The 16936-nt window shown below is 37.1% G+C and overlaps 1 protein-coding gene across 2 annotated transcripts in view; it reads left to right on the forward strand.

Moving 5' to 3' along the window:
- Positions 1 to 13073, forward strand: part of LOC121871173 (ATP-dependent RNA helicase DHX8-like) — a 19797-nt gene extending 6724 nt beyond the window's left edge. For both annotated transcript variants that reach the window (XM_042373334.1, XM_042373333.1), the window contains exons 6-13: positions 948 to 1436; positions 3983 to 4924; positions 5185 to 5338; positions 6043 to 6210; positions 6578 to 6742; positions 8806 to 9009; positions 10998 to 11177; positions 12678 to 13073. In XM_042373334.1, the coding sequence (XP_042229268.1) occupies positions 948 to 1436; positions 3983 to 4924; positions 5185 to 5338; positions 6043 to 6210; positions 6578 to 6742; positions 8806 to 9009; positions 10998 to 11177; positions 12678 to 12900 (2525 nt within the window). In that variant the 3' untranslated portion in view covers positions 12901 to 13073. The remainder of the gene's footprint in view (positions 1 to 947; positions 1437 to 3982; positions 4925 to 5184; positions 5339 to 6042; positions 6211 to 6577; positions 6743 to 8805; positions 9010 to 10997; positions 11178 to 12677) is intronic.
- Positions 13074 to 16936: the final 3863 nt, after the last annotated feature.

A 16936-nucleotide genomic window follows, 5' to 3' on the forward strand; every position in this document is an offset into this window, starting at 1 on the left:
GTTCAATAATGGTAATGTTATTTTGAATCAATTTGATTTGTAGATCCCAATCACAAGGTGGGGCCTAGAGTCTTAACCCCTACATTTGCTGGCTATAGAGAGATGCTCAGTCCTGACCTCATTATAAAATGGGGTCATTAGTTTGTCAATTTTCCATTGATGTTTTATATATTAGAGGATTTTCAGTATTGATATATATATATAATGGACAACTTTAAAGATGACATACCCTAACTTTTTGTGACTCACTGTTGATCTAAACAAATACCAAAGGTCATCAAGTTCAATGTATTTTTCCTCCTCATTTTCCATTGTTCTCAGACAAAAACCTAACACTAACAGACACTGATTGGATTCTGATATAATGTAGAATATAAAATTTTTCAGAGGGGATGCAAGTTGAGAATAGATAACCCCTTCCTGTTATCCTCTGTTCCTGTCTTGTGCCACCCTCCCCCTACAATTTCCCCTTTCCTGTGAGGTATTTGTACCCCTTGACCTACCCCTCATTAAAGCTTGAGAGAAATTAAGATAATAGGTTGATAAACAGATAAATAGACAAAAGTGAGAGAGTCTTTAATCAGCTTTCAAGGATCACACGTTTTCAACTCATGGATGACAGATGGATACATTTTAAGAATTTTTTTATTAATCATACTTTTGGAGCCCAAATGTGCATTAGACATAAAAACTGATATAAAAATGGGAGGAGTCCTTGGATACCTCCTTAATCACCTGTGCTTCCTATATGGACTCGGTAACATGAAATCATAATGTGAACTAAACGGTATACTGACCACTTATGCCCTCTTGAATGAATAAATTCACTATGTGGATGAGAATATGAATTACTGTTGGCTATGACTTATCAAATCTCTCTGGGTTTTTGTTATATAGTTTGAGAGACTTCATAAAGCATTTATAAATTGTAGGTTTTTGAATTTCAGGCACTGATGAAGAAGATCTTGCAACATACAAGCGGGTTAATCGAATCTCTTCACCTGAACGGTGGGAGCTAAAGCAGATGATGTCTGCAAGCTGTATCAGTAAATCAGAGATGCCAGACTTTGATGAGGAACAAGGGGTAATGGGTGGTGAAGATGATGATGAAGAAGATGTAGAGATTGAACTTGTGGAAGAAGAACCTGCCTTCTTGAGGGGTTATGGTAGGGTAAGGGAGGAGCTCAGTCCTGTAAGGATCATGAAGAACCCTGATGGCTCATTAGCACAGGCAGCAATGATGCAAAGTGCACTGGCAAAAGAACGAAGAGAAATTAAGATGGCTCAAAGAGAGAGTGAAATGGACTCCCAGCCATCCAATCTTGGACAGAACTGGAATGATCCCCTTCCTGAAACTCAGCGCAATGATCCGACTATGTCTCGTGGGTTACCTTCTCAGCAGCAGGAAGTGCCAGAATGGAAGAGACACATCACAGGTTGAGTAAATCTTGTCAAAAGTTTTTATTGTGCAACTCCTATTCATTCTTTGTGACAACAACTTATACTGTATAGTACTTCAAGCAGAAGCAAGTGTGGAAATTGCCCATAAAATGTTGATGATGATTTAAAGTAATCTCCTGAATATCTAGAATCCTTGGAACTGAGGAGATGCTAGATTTTCAAAATGTGTCCATTTGCTGAGAATAATTTAGGCCCATGTTGAGATTTTATCAGAAACTGGTTCACTGATAAACTTGAATAATTCATCTCTATGATCCTTTGAAAATTTATGTTTCTTGGGAAACATGGTTTGTTATGTGCCTGATATTTAAATAGTTTACTGTATTAAACAGTAATATTATTCTGAAATTAACTCAGTTGATGTGCAACTAATATGAAGTGTGGAAATCAAAATTACATTAAAATACAAAAAAGTTTTATTAAAGTAATACAGTAATGATGACCACTGACATCCTCTTTGGTTGTAAATAATAAAGTAAGTGAGACTGCAAAGAGCATACATATAGAGGAATGCTGCAGGAATGAGTTAAAATGTTAATCTTCAGGTCCTAGTACTGTATTGTACTGTACTAACCACATCCAAGTGTGGTAACTTGGGTTTAACAGAGGTTCTAGTCGGAAATTCTCTTAAAACTGTACTGTAATAAGGCAATAATTGATGGGTTTAGTTTATATACAGCACCTGCATACTTACATCTAGAATAAAATCATTTTATTGCTAAATGAAAGAAATTGAAGCTGTGTTGTTTTCTACAAGCTTCTGCATTTTAGATACCAGTATGGGTTTGACTTCCAAAATTGAAATTCACATTATTTTGAATCATTTTAATTGTTTTACCAAGTGTATTGAGAGAGTAAATAGGATCATCCATACGAATACCCTGTACATGATACATAATATCTACTGTAGGTCCATTAGGTTCATAATAGAAGTCAGGCTTGCATCTTTTTTCTCTCTTTTCATATAGAGTTTGTCTATGTTGTCGATGGTGTCTCACACATTCCTCTAGTAAGATTTACTGATACAATGGAGTCGGGATAATTCACTGGTTAGGTGCCAGAGGACATCATAAATTATCAAATTGTGAATTATACTTGTAGATTAATTGATTTAAACTGAAATAATTAGTTGAATTCCAGAGGTCAAGAAATGTGCATAAACTGTTCCAAAGCTGCTTTACTTAACACTAAATATTGTACAAGATACTGTACTGTACATAAAATATACAGTGACACATTGATATTGTATGTAAAGTAGTTCTACATTACATAAACAGGTCCTTCCCTTCTCATAATCATCCTCTGGGTTACAACATTACACCAACATGGAAACAGGCTGGGGGTGGCTGGCTGGTCAACAGTTAATACTCTGTAAACAAAGCACCAGGAATTTAATACCACACAATACAGTAACTCATCTGGGGTTAAGCATGGGATTTTTGGGGTGTAGGGAAAATTTATTATTTTATGATAATGTTTTATTAACCCGGCACCAAGAGAACCAATAATATGGAAATTAAAGTGAAATTGCATACTGTCATTATAAATGGGTTGTGGGGAGGGGAATTAACATTTAGTCCAGCCAACCAACTGCCCTACCTCCTATCTTTTCCACAGAATTCACTTCCCATTCTTCATTTTTCTTATTTTATAGTTTTATATTAAACAGTGTATGTATTTTCTTTATATCTATGACTCCTATGTTTTTTTTGTATTGTTTTTTAATAAACTATGCAGCACCTGATGCTTGGCCATGAATTGTGAATATTTGATTGCAAAATTTAAAAAAAATCTGTTTTATTATGGGTACTCACAAATTTAAGAACGTGAATTTGTATTTTGCGAATTATCACATCTCTGCTGTATTGTATAGACCCTGACAATTCTCTTGGTGTCACATAATACTGTATATACATTACTGTATTTGGCTTATCTCTCCACCCACCTCCTTTATCTGTCTCACTGAGTTTTCTTTGTTAACTTTGAACTGAGCAAGAGTTTGTGGGTAAGTTGTTGTAGCCTTTTTCTTTTGCTTCTTACTTTCTTCTTACATCACTCTCCTTATTACAGTATTTCCTCTTTTTTTACATTTCTGTCCCCTGTGAACCACCTAAACAAAACAGGAAAAGGAGCAAAGGTATTTCAATTGTTTCTCTTACTTTGACAATACAACGTACATAATGTTTATCATTTCTCATTCTTGATTTATTTTTTCGATTTTGTATTTATTTATGATTATGTTTAATATTTTTTTTTTTTAGTATTTTGTTATTAATATTTATTAATTATTATTATAATAATAATAGTTATTATTATTATTATTATTATTATTATTATTATTATTATTATCATTATTATTATTATATTTTCGCCCCCCAGGCCCTGATGTGGGTCAGTAACCTGTGCCCGGGTGGGCTTATCCCCGTTAAAAAAAAAAAGGTACCGGCTGCTTATTGAAGCTTCCTTATGACTCACTTGAGCCATAAAGTACATTAACATGTTATCTTATTCTCTTTATCAGGTGGTACTCGAGGATCATATGGAAGGAAAACCAATATGTCCCTTCTAGAGCAGCGGCAGAGTCTTCCTATATACAAACTACGAGACCAGCTTATTAAGGCTATTGATGACAACCAGATCCTTATTGTTGTTGGTGAAACTGGGTCTGGTAAAACTACACAGATGACTCAGTATCTCGCAGAGGCAGGCTTTACTGCTAAGGGAAAGATTGGCTGCACCCAGCCAAGGAGAGTGGCAGCCATGTCAGTTGCCAAGAGAGTCTCAGAAGAATTTGGGTGCAGACTCGGACAGGAAGTTGGTTATACCATTCGTTTTGAGGACTGTACAAGCTCAGAGACAGTTATTAAATACATGACAGACGGTATGTTGCTAAGAGAGCGTCTCATTGACCCAGATATGTCAGGTTATGCTTGCATCATGTTGGATGAAGCTCATGAAAGGAGTATTCATACAGATGTTTTGTTTGGTCTTTTAAAGCAAGCAGTGGAAAAAAGACCTGAACTGAAACTTATTGTTACATCAGCCACGTTAGATGCTGTTAAGTTTTCAGAATACTTCAATCAAGCTCCAATCTTTACAATTCCTGGTAGAACTTTCCCAGTCGAGATCCTCTACACAAGAGAACCTGAAACAGATTATCTTGATGCAGCTCTTATTACTGTAATGCAGATTCATCTCTCTGAGCCACCAGGGGATGTTCTTGTCTTCCTCACTGGTCAGGAGGAAATTGATACTGCGTGTGAACTCTTGTATGAACGCATGAAAGCTCTTGGGAGTGATGTGCCAGAACTTATTATATTACCTGTGTATTCAGCACTGCCTTCTGAAATGCAAACAAGAATATTCGAGCCAGCACCCCCAGGATCACGAAAGGTTGTGATTGCCACCAATATTGCCGAGACGTCTCTTACTATTGATGGCATCTATTATGTTGTAGATCCAGGTATGTAAAAACATAATGAGTTTTTTTTCTTATAAAAGAAACTGAAACTATATAAAGTGTACATGTTGCTAAAGGAGGATAAGATTAAAAAAATAGAAAATCCAGAGAGAAAAAATATGTATCATGCATTACAGTTGTCCTTGTAGAGATTTTCTTGCTCATGTATTTCAAGTTACTTCATGAAAAGATTTTGCTGTTTTTTCCAAATTTGTATGCAGCTTATAAAATTCTTGGATGTCATGAAAAAATGCTTTTTACAGGGTTTGTCAAGCAGAAAGTGTACAACCCTAAGACTGGCATGGACTCATTGATGGTCACACCAGTGTCCCAAGCAGGAGCCAAGCAGCGTGCTGGCCGTGCTGGACGGACAGGACCAGGAAAAACATACAGATTGTACACTGAGCGTGCTTACAGGTAAATCTGGCTGTGCTATTGTTTAAATGTTAGAGAACTTTCTTCTTTTTTTTGTAAACCCTTTCCTGTTATGGGACGGTATAGCTGGAATGAGAACAACTAAAACTTTTATTTGGTTATGTTTACAGAGCCTGTGTGTATAGTTTCAGAGAAATATTCTCCTCCAGTTGATTGAAGGCCATTGATATCCAAAGTAGTGTTTCAATGGATTTAAATGGCTTTAATAATTTATGTTTTTATCTTATTATTTATTATATTTATACAATATATATTTAATATGCAATTAAATTTTTCAGAAATTTTCTTGTATAGTTTTGTAATTTTCAGGGGAAAGTCATTGGTAACCTTTGTGAAGAGATTGGTGACTTAAATGGCTTTTGAACTTTTATATACAGTACTGTTTTATATATACTGTACTGTACTGTATATTTATATCATGGCAGTAGTCTCAGAGCTGGAGAACAACTGGCTATAATAATGATAATAATAATAATCCAGTAATAGTACTTGTAATTCATATTAAGGCATCAGTTGTTCCCAGGCAATACCCATCAAAGTACTAACCAGACACAATATCAGTAAACTTCACTGATCGGGCAAGAAGCTATGTTTTCAACATGGTATGGCCATTTACCGTTGGTATGACAACTGGTTTGTTTTAATGTGTGACACTAACTAATGTACCTCACTTGGTGTTAACACAGAGATGAGATGTTACCAACAAGTGTACCAGAGATACAGCGGACTAACCTTGCTACTACCGTGCTGCAGCTCAAAGCCATGGGAATCAATGATTTGTTGGGCTTTGCCTTCATGGACCCTCCCCCAACAGATGCTATGGTAATGGCTCTTGAAACTCTTCACTCTCTCAGGTAAGCCAGCTTTACCTCTTTTCTTTGGGGAAAAATCTTTACTACAATAAGCAGGCAATAAGGATTGAGTGGCTCTCTATGAATAACAGTGAGTAGGAAAGGATATATAGTACATGTATATTAATCCCAAATATGGTAACAAGTATTGTTACTCATGTAAGTCAGGGAAATTTCCATGTACTGTAATTTTGAAGGGAAACACTGCAGCAGGATACCTCAGATATAACAGTTATGAATGACAGTGAATGATGAGAAAGTTTGTGTCATTACTAATTACAGCCACCCTACCTGTTTTGATAAAATAATTTTAAGGATTAAAAAGAATTCCAAGAAGATAAAACTGGTAACATGGCCACGTTGCTTACAGTGCACTAGACGATGAGGGTCTGCTAACAAGACTGGGTAGGAGAATGGCTGAATTTCCCCTGGATCCAAACCTCTCCAAGATGCTTATTATGTCAGTGCATCTACAGTGTTCAGATGAAATCCTTACCATTGTCTCCATGTTGTCGGTGCAAAATGTATTTTACAGGTGAGTTTTCGCGTGTTTTTCCTGTGAAGCTTGATTCACAGACTAAATTATATACATACAGTACTGTATTTATTCCCTGCTGCTTAGGAGGAGGGGACCTGAAGGTTTTGTCCACCTTTCTTATCATTGTGTGCATGATTCTGAGATGTGAATGTGATATCTCAAGAACAGATTTGGTTCAATGTGGTAGCTTTAAATGGGCCTCTTCAACGAGAACAATAACTGCTATTTTCTCTCCATGAACTGAGGGGTCATGGATTATTTGCACTAGGGTTTTGGTCACCAGTTGTGATAGTGAAAGACCAAAATTAACTGGGACTTATTGACAACTAATGTTTTGAATTTTCTTAAATTATGTTATTTATTGTCTTCTTCTTAAGCCATTCTTGCTTTGATAATACAGAATGTATTTCTACTGTACAGTAATAGTTTAACCAAGGAACACAATGATTTAGAAGCTCTTCATTATTACCTCAAGACATCCAGCAATGCAGGTAATAAGTACAGGTACTCCTCGACTTACGACCTACTCTACTTACGACCACCCGGACATACGACCGCCGCAGTGATATAAAATATTTTTCAAATTACATATTTTCGAGTCCCAACGTTAGTGATCGCGCTGTGTACTGACAAAATTTTCGTTTGTAATTCCCTTTAAAATGGCTACTAAACGTAAAAGTGAGAGTTCTCGTGGTGCTGAGAAGAAAAAGAGACACCCATTTTAGATTTTCTATGTATTATTTTCGCATTTTCGACTTACGACCAATTCGACTTACGACCTGGTCGTCGGTCCCTAACCCCGCCGTTAGTCGAGGACTGACTGTACATGTGTATCACCTATCCAATTTATAATTGAAAATGTTGAAAAGAATCATTTTCCAGGTTAAAACTCATGACCATGCTGGGGGAACCTGTGTTATTCATCCAACCAAATATTTTGAAATAAGAACATAGACAATTCTAGATTTCTACAACATTAATGGTAAGAGTCCACTTAAAAGAATAAGAGTTTGTATTTAAAGAATAAAGCTAAAGGATCATTGTCATGTGAGCAATGTTTGCTGATAAGATGGCGAGGCGATCTCAACATTAATTCATCTTCAATCTGAGCCGTGCTTGCCTTTGGTCAGCTTGCACCTGTTCTACTTCCCCAATTCCAATCACAGTATGTCTTTATTTGTCGTACTAGTTGTTTGCAGTTGGGGCCACACAGTTTAGCATTTTTTCCTGGTAGAATGGTTTCGCTTATAAGGAAAACATTTTCTTGCTTCTTCATGGCACTGAAGTCGTGTTTAGTTAGTAACTTATTTTGAGTCTCACAAATCAGTTGGTTACACGGGACCTACATAGCAATTGGTGTTATTAAAAAAATCAGCCATTTTATAAAAAGTACAGTTCAGGTGATATCCCTGTTACCCAGAGTAATTGGTACAGTAGGCCCTTCAAATTTGCAGGGGTTACCGGTAGGTTCTCAAAATGGCCACGAATAGCCAAATCCGCAAATAACACTTGCTGAGGGGGGGGGTTACAAAGAAATGTATACAGTATTCCTTTATGTGTTTGCCCTTAGGACAATTATTTCTTTTACCTGTGTATATATATATATATATATATATATATATATATCAGTATACAGTATTACAATAAGTAAACCTAGTCATACTACAACTTGTCTTTATTGAGATATGTATAAAATGGAAATACCTGTACCCTCTGGCAGACTAACAGTACAGTACATGTATCGGGAATTGCGGATGGTTGCCCCATACAAGGTCACTGCTTAGCAGATTTAGGGATAGACCGGATTGGTACGATTTGTTTTAATGAATGGATGTGGCTTTACACTTCCATTAGTGATTAGAGACGATTTACCTTTGGTAATTATAACACATATACTATATATTAATGAAGGGATGTTTCTTACAGGGACGTTAAAAACATGTACCGAAATTTTGTTAATTGGACCGTTCGTTAATCGAGGGACCACTGTGTACAGTATATATTTTATTTGAAATGTATAAATATTACTTGCCATGACAATATTTAAACTCTTTTGACAGACCTAAAGAAAAGCAGGCTTTAGCTGATCAAAAGAAAGCAAAATTCAATCAAGCTGAAGGGGATCATCTCACACTACTTGCAGTCTACAACTCTTGGAAAAACAATAAATTTTCCAATGCTTGGTGCTATGAAAACTTTGTACAGATGCGCACACTCAAAAGAGCTCAAGATGTCAGAAAGCAACTGCTTGGTATAATGGACAGGTGAGTGTCTTTAAATTTTTCCCTCTGTTGGGAGTAGAATTATTTAGTGCAGTACCAGTAGGTTTAGAGATAAACAATACTAAAGGGAGTTTAAGTTTTTAAAATTGTTGCGTGCAAATGATAAAGTAATAATTGGGAGCCTGTCATAAAAATTACAATCTTTGTTGAAGGAGCCTAGAAGATTGTGTGTGTGTGTTCATGAGAGAGAAAGGGAAAGTTAAAGGACAATAAAAGTCAGGAGGACCCTTCAGAGTAAGAGGAGATGAAGCAAGATCTAGAGTACAGTATTGAATATTGATATATTCAGCAAAGATGCTAGAATGGAGAATGGAGATAGATATCAGAGATAATATTAAAAAATGATGTATAAAAAGAATTTGGAAGACAAAATTTAAGCCATCACATGTGGTAAGGTTTACTGGATAGAATGGCTCAGCCTATTTTAATGCTGTTCAAGCAAGCATGTTATCCATTGTATGCAAAGTTGTTAAAGACATGAGGAAACTTTTAAGGATACAGTGTTATGAAGAACATTATTATTAATGTAAAGGGCAAAGATTACAGAGAGAGCATGTGCATGTGGGTAGATGAAGTTTAGAAAATATAAGTATTTGAAATTGAGTGAATATGGTGAAGGGGAATTATAGGGAACCAAAGATAAATTCTGTGTAAGAGGAGTGGTATTATGAAAGAGTTTCACAAGATGTAGATGGAACTTGGCATGTGAAGGGAATTCAGTAGTTTGCAATAGGTGTGAAATTCGTTGTCTGCTTTAATGAACTTTAAAGTCATTTTGTGTGGATAGCATTTGGAATTTTTGGCAATACTGTACATACAGTACAGCATGCCCTAACAATTCGCAGACCTCAATTATTCATGGATGACACCCTAAATGTACCCAAGAATGTCTAAGAGTAGTTTTAAAGTTGCTGGCATTTACACGGACCAGACAGAGAGCCATTTGTTCTAGAGACAGTAATTTCTTTTACCTGTATAGTACTGTATTGTATATAGTGATATCCCTGTTAGCCAGAACAATTGGTGCAGAGCACTTCCGGGAATAAGAGATTTCCGGGCACCGAGACGACTCTCTCAAAGCCGGAAAGAAATCTCTCATCCTCGGAATTTTCTGGGTAATGGAAATATTTTCTTGGAAGTTCCAGAAATTGCCCATTACATTATCTCTCGAACCCGAAAAAATATCCCTCATCCCCAGAATTTTCCGGGTAACGGAAATATTTTCTTGGAATTTCCAGAAAATCCTCCTGATTGTCATCTCTCAAACCCGTAAAAAACTCCCCCTGGAATTATCCGGCTTTGGGAACGATTTTCCGAGAAAATTTCAATTCTGGCTATCGGAGAGTTCCAGGTTTGAGGGATTCCAACTAAGGGAGATATTACTGTATATGTGTGTGTAGACACACACACAAAGCACATACTACAAATAAATAATAATGGGAAAATCCTCTCACAAATAATCGGAAACAAGACAACAAAATTAAACAAAAATGTGAGTCTACCCTCCAACTAAGTGCTTTATTTTTAAAGGTAAAGCACGGAGTTGACTTGAAGGTAGACTCACATTTTTTTTTTTAATTTTGTTGTCTTGTTTCTGATTATTTGTGAGAGGATTTTCCCATTATTATTTACTTGTATGTGTTTGGTGCATGTCTGTGTGTCTACACACACACTTACACATATATACAATACAGGTACATAAAAGAAATAATTGTCCTAAGGGCAAACACATAAAGAGAATACACTGTACATTTCTTTGAACACGAGTAAAAATGCCCCCCACCCCCCTCTGGTCAGCAAATGTTATTCACGGCCATTTTGAGAACCCAACCTCAGCGAATTTTAAAGGCATGCTGTTTTCTTCTTTATCTTGTGTGATATTTTTCAGCTTTTAGTCATTTGGTACATAATCTCATTTGTTTGTGTAAAGGATTATTCTTTTAGGGATAATTTTTTCTGTTTAACAAAAGACACAAACTGGACGTAGTGTCCTGTGGCAAGAACGTTGCTAGAGCTCAGAAGGCAATCTGTTCTGGGTTCTTTCGAAATGCAGCCAAGAAGGATCCTCAGGAGGGCTATCGAACACTAGTGGACTCCCAGGTGGTGTACATTCACCCTTCATCAGCTCTCTTCAATAGACAGCCAGAATGGTATGTAGAACAAGAAAATTCAGTAAAGCATATTTTCACAATATACTGTATGTATTGCTACAAAATTAATTTAAAATATTGTATCTGCACTTCCAGAGGCTGGGGACACTGAAGTGGTGCACATAAAATTTCCTTTAACATATGACATTGGATTTTAGCCACACTTGGTGTGTTGATACATTACATTATATTACAACTAAATTAGAGAAATTTGATAATTAATCAGTTTTCTCCATTGCTCTAGTCAAGAATTATGGACTTGACAGCAGAAGGCATGACTATTATTAATGGAAAACACTATATTTTTCACTCTCATTCTCTCTTTTTAGGAGTATTGTATTGGATGCCTTACATGTTGAGTGTTATGTCATCTTTCTGGATGGTATTAACATATTCTCTTGCACTGAATGTTAGATATTTATTAGTTGTTGAGTATTATTTCCTAGGGTTTTCATCTACCCTGTATTTCAATTCCATCTGTTTACTTCTAGTCTCGTATATTCCTTCTGAGTATATGTTTAACCACTTAAGTATAGTACAGTATATTCCTTTTATTATTTTCAGACTAGTACTTTACTCTTTTTCAGGCTGTCTTTGAGGGCATCCTATGTTTTCAGACTGCTCTCAATCATTCAGGCAATGTGATACAGGTTGAACCTCACTAATCCGGGAAAATTAGGACCAGACCGGTTCCGGATTAGCGAAAATTCCGAACCACCGAATCCGAGGTTTAAAAAGGCAAAATACTGCATAAATGTACTAATTTGTAAAGTAGAGACATCTTTTCTAAAATAGTTAATGTCACATGCTTACGTTTCGCTGCATTATAACCACTTCCACTGCTTGTTGGTCTCTTAGGAGGCATATTTAGGAGTTAATTATAAGTATTTAAATGTAAAATAGTGGCAACAGCCACTAGAAGTGAGTTACGACATCATCCCGAACCATCGAAGCAACCGGACTATCGGGTCCCGGACTAGCGGGGTCCAACCTGTATATTAACTCAAAGTGTACAGCTTTCATCCCCACTTGCCTGTCTCACCCATCAACCCAAAATTTGGAAGATCAGGTTCAACAGCTGCCATCAGGATGCAGCAGGCATTAAAGGGCCATGTCTAACCAAACAGCACACTTCTTGCTATTCTAATGGCCCCGTCATCCTGTTTCAGAACCATTCCACCATCTTTGATTCAGTTTGTAGCTGTACATTAAATGCAGACATCCACTCTTTTACCATACAGTCACTTAATGTTATACTGAATCCTTGGTTCATCATAGTCTCCAAATAAACTGTATTTACAGTCCCATTCTGGTGGAATCATTTCCAATGTGTAAGCCATAAATATACGATGCAGGCAAGGGGAGCCACATAATTATGTGCTCCCCCTTCCCAAAAAAGAGAATTTTTGACTAAATTTTCTATATCTGATAACTCATATATTCTGCATTTATTTATAATTTTGTATTTGTATTCTATCTAATGTACCTTATTTACTTCAGGGTCGTTTACCATGAACTGGTGCAGACTACAAAGGAATACATGCGTGAGGTGACAACCATCGACCCAAAGTGGTTGGTGGAATTTGCCCCATCATTCTTCAAGCAGGGTGACCCAACCAAACTAAGCAAGTATAAGAAAAACCAGAGACTTGAACCCCTATATAACAAGTATGAAGAACCTAACGCTTGGAGAATATCCCGAGTCAGAAGAAGGAGGAACTGAGCAACATAATGTCCATTCATTTATTTTTGCGTACAAGTTAGTGTTCTTGTATCTCACATAGAAGTCTTGCAAGCACTATTCAAGACAATAAATATTATAGAAATTACTTTGTACTTTAGAATGTCAACAAAATAAATTTATTTATAATAATATAAATACAATATTGTATTTTTTCAAGATATTTTAATCAATCCTCTTTGCCCTTCTTTACTAGGAGCCAAAACCATGGAAGTATGTTCCTACACCCCTGTGGTAACCCATATCTCCAAACAGCCAACCTATATGATCTATAGCAAACCTATCCACCAATCAAGTCTGCCATTACATGACCAATACCCATTCATTCATAAATAGCAGGGGGGTCTGGACCCCCCCTTTTCATCAGAAAATTCCAATACCTTTTCTTTGATGTAGTAGTATGCAGTCAGGCATTTTTGTATAGTAAAAAGTAATTACTGTAGACCTCATAATATCTCCGAATATCAAGTGCACACCTTCTCAAAATGCCCATGATTTTTGTCAGATTTAAAAAAAAAAATGAGGGGGGGGGTTGCTTACAGCAACACCCCCCCCAACAAAAAAAAAACCAGCTGGGTGTGCTCGCCATGTTCCCCCACCCACAACTTCTTGGACCCCACTTTTGATAATCCTGGTTTTCGCCCCTGAATAGTGATATTACTACTGCGACATTGTCATTTGGAGACACGGGTTACTACAGGGGGTGTAGGAACACTTTTCCACATCTGTACAATAATCTCCTAAAAATGTGTTGAGGTAGGGTACAGAATAGCATTGTAGAGTGAAGCTGTGCATGAGCTTAGTTAACTTGTCTTGGGTATAGGGAGTTAGACTTGGATACATAGAGTATATGTATGATCCCACCCATAGGAGAAGTGTTCAAATAAGTATACTGTATATGCTTCTAAAGGTAGGGAAACATTAAGGCCCGTCCACACGATCGAGCAGTGCCCGGCGGGCACGCGCTAAATGCCCGTTATCGGACAAAATTGGTGGGCAAACCAGGAGTGCCCGTGCCCGTCGTTGAGCGAAATCATGGTCCGCCTGCCTGGTGGTTTGCTGCCGGATATGGAGCGACGACCTGAGTTACGTACTGCAAATGTGATACGTATATGTTCCCCGCTCGGTCCAGATGTCCAGTGTATAACCAAATAAGCTTATGCAGTGTACATTATTGGCATGACAATAAACGGGAGATTGTTTATGTATTATGTAATGAGGACATTCGTGTGTGTTCTCCATTCCTGCCGCTCTCCTCACTCTAGTCCCATAGCTTCCTGTCTATGCATATCATAATTCTAACATTATTCAATGAATTTTTATGTTCTACAAATCTCACCTGCAAGTAATCTTCCTTGAGTGTTTCATACATGGCTTGACAAGTTGCAGGTATTTTGCGAGACAAACTTTGTTTTGATATCCTCGTTCTATATTGAAGTGACATGTAGGTGCACCCAGTTGAAAGATATATGAGCATTGCCTCTAGATGAGCCTCTGCAGATATACTCTCCCTCATATTGGTATCCTGTTTTTTTTATATATGGTTCCACTTTTGCTAGAAGTTTGTAAAAGCTGTTGGGGTCCATTCTCATGTAATTGGTGAAGTCTTGCTCATGTCCATCTTGCAGTTCACGTAAAATCGTGGCATGACTTCCCAATACTTTTCTTCAACCTAACCACTCTTTGTACCATTCCCTTTTCTGCATTTGGTTTTTCTTTTTGCACATAGCAGCAATTATTATAGTACACAATGCTATGCTCTTCGCTTTAACTGTCCGGCGATTATTCCTGCGACACACCATGGTGATCGTACCGCACCCGCCACTGCCGACCACCTACTAGCTACCGGCGCCCGACTATGACTGCCGCCAACCACCCCCATGTGTACAACACACAGGCTTTGCCCGGTAAACGGGCAAAGCCCGCTGGGCACTGCTCAATCGTGTGGACGGGGCTTTAAACTGACCAGTGGTGGATGTTTGTGATGGTCAAGGAAGCAGGTGGGCAGTGTGTGCAATTTGTTTTGTTTATAAAGTTAAAACTTTTCATGTTAGCTGTAACCCTCCAAAGGGTACTCAGGAGCCACTGTAATAGACATAGAACTAATACACAGGGTACAGACACAGCACAAAAGCTATAACATTAACTCTGGAGTGCAGTGGTAATCTAGAACAGCAAGAGGTGCATGACAAATGATGCTTCTGCCTCTGGAGGAGTGGCTAGTTGCGGTTTCAAAATACTTTTTCATTTTCTTAATAGCTGTAGTATCACTAGAAAGGTACTGTACATGAGCATTAGGGGGGGCATAATAAAACACAGCTAGTACAGTTGAAGACCCTCAAAACTGGATTTCAGAAAACCAGAGATTCTGGAAAACTTAACATTTTTTTACCATGGGTGAAGATAGATTTTCTTTCCCTTACTATGTCAAGTTTTCCTTGCAGATTCTGGAATAAAATTCAATAAATTAATTAATCTATTTAGAAGTTTAGTTTCCTACAGTTTATTTAAAAGTTGAGTTTTCTAAATGTAAGTTACAATGTTTGAGGTGACACCCCAGCAGCATCTGGCATAAGTTACAATAAATCTTTGGTTTAATTTTACTTGTATTGATTTCAAAAGTTATGTGACAACAAAAATACAGTAATATGAATAAATACAAGCAAAGATAAACAAGGTAGTGGGATATTTTTTTCAATCAGAATAATTATTTATGAACTCTGCTTGTGGCAAATGTAGGGACAACTTAGAAGCTGCTGGGCTGAGGTGTCAACAAACCCTGTAACTGTAATTGGTGTTTGGAAACCTCTCTACTTCTAAATAGACTGTATTTAAGGTAAGTTTTTATCTCATGTATGCATACAACGATTTTTTTAAGATGTTATTTAAAAAGTAAAACAAACATAAGACTGAGTGTGTGGGGAAACAAATATTGTCTGTCTCCAGGTAGGCCTTTAGGTAACATGGATGACCAATTTGGTCTTGGTCCCAGATTTGAGGAGCTACACTACCTGTACAGAGTAGATATAAACTCAAAATGCATGGATTGCACTCAGTCCTGGTGTTACAAAGATATGTGAAAACTAAAAGCCTGGGTAGCTGCCAGTTGTGGTCACAGCAGGTAATGGTGGAGATGGTTAGCACCAGAAAGACTTTATGGAATTGCACCAAATTTTCAAATGTTATTTGGATGATACTGGGTAATAAAATCGAAATGACAACATTGTAGTATTTTTTTCTTTTTAACTTATCATTTGATCATAAATTACTTGTTAGTGGGCATATGGCAGTAATTTTACATCTACGTGCTTTGTAGATGAAGATATAAATTATTTTCCTTAATTATGGCGCCGTCAGATCTCCTGTGGCAACCATGTTTTGGTTCACAGTCTGCTATATGGGAGCATCAGTGGTCTTTGTTTATATTATATATATCAAGAAATGAACGACAATTTCATTGGGCATGTTTATTATGATTTATATTGGGCTGAATTCGTTTATATTTTTCTAGAGATATTGTTTGGTTAGGTTAGGTTAGGTCAGGTTGTGTATTGTGATTTTTCTTACTTAATATCGTCAAAACAACATCATCTGAAAATTTGGTGCAGTATCATAAAATACTTCTGGTGCTAACCGTCTCCACCATTATCGATGGTTCTATCGAACTTTTCTACAGCACAGCGGGCCAACAAAAGTTGCTTATTATCTATAAAACCCTTGTTAATGACTAAGAATTTCTAAGGAGACCCAAATATAGTATGCCACTAAATCTATAGATTTAAACCTGAGGCTGTTATTCAGCAAACACCACCTGAGTTGAGGTAGGGTGAGGATTAAGGATAATCTTGATGACAGTACAATATTCAGGATCGGGTCTGGGGTCCACTGACCTGATCCTGGATACTCAGGAGACAGGTCATGTGACCTGATCCCTTAGTTCTATGTCTTTCTCCCTTGCATTGTTCTGTTAGTTGGCTGAAGAGGGTCCTAGTATACCAGCTCCAATATTTCATCTTTT

Source organism: Homarus americanus, unplaced genomic scaffold (assembly GCF_018991925.1).
Source record: "Homarus americanus isolate GMGI-L3 unplaced genomic scaffold, GMGI_Hamer_2.0 scaffold40565, whole genome shotgun sequence".
Classification (NCBI taxonomy): Eukaryota; Metazoa; Arthropoda; class Malacostraca; order Decapoda; family Nephropidae; genus Homarus; species Homarus americanus.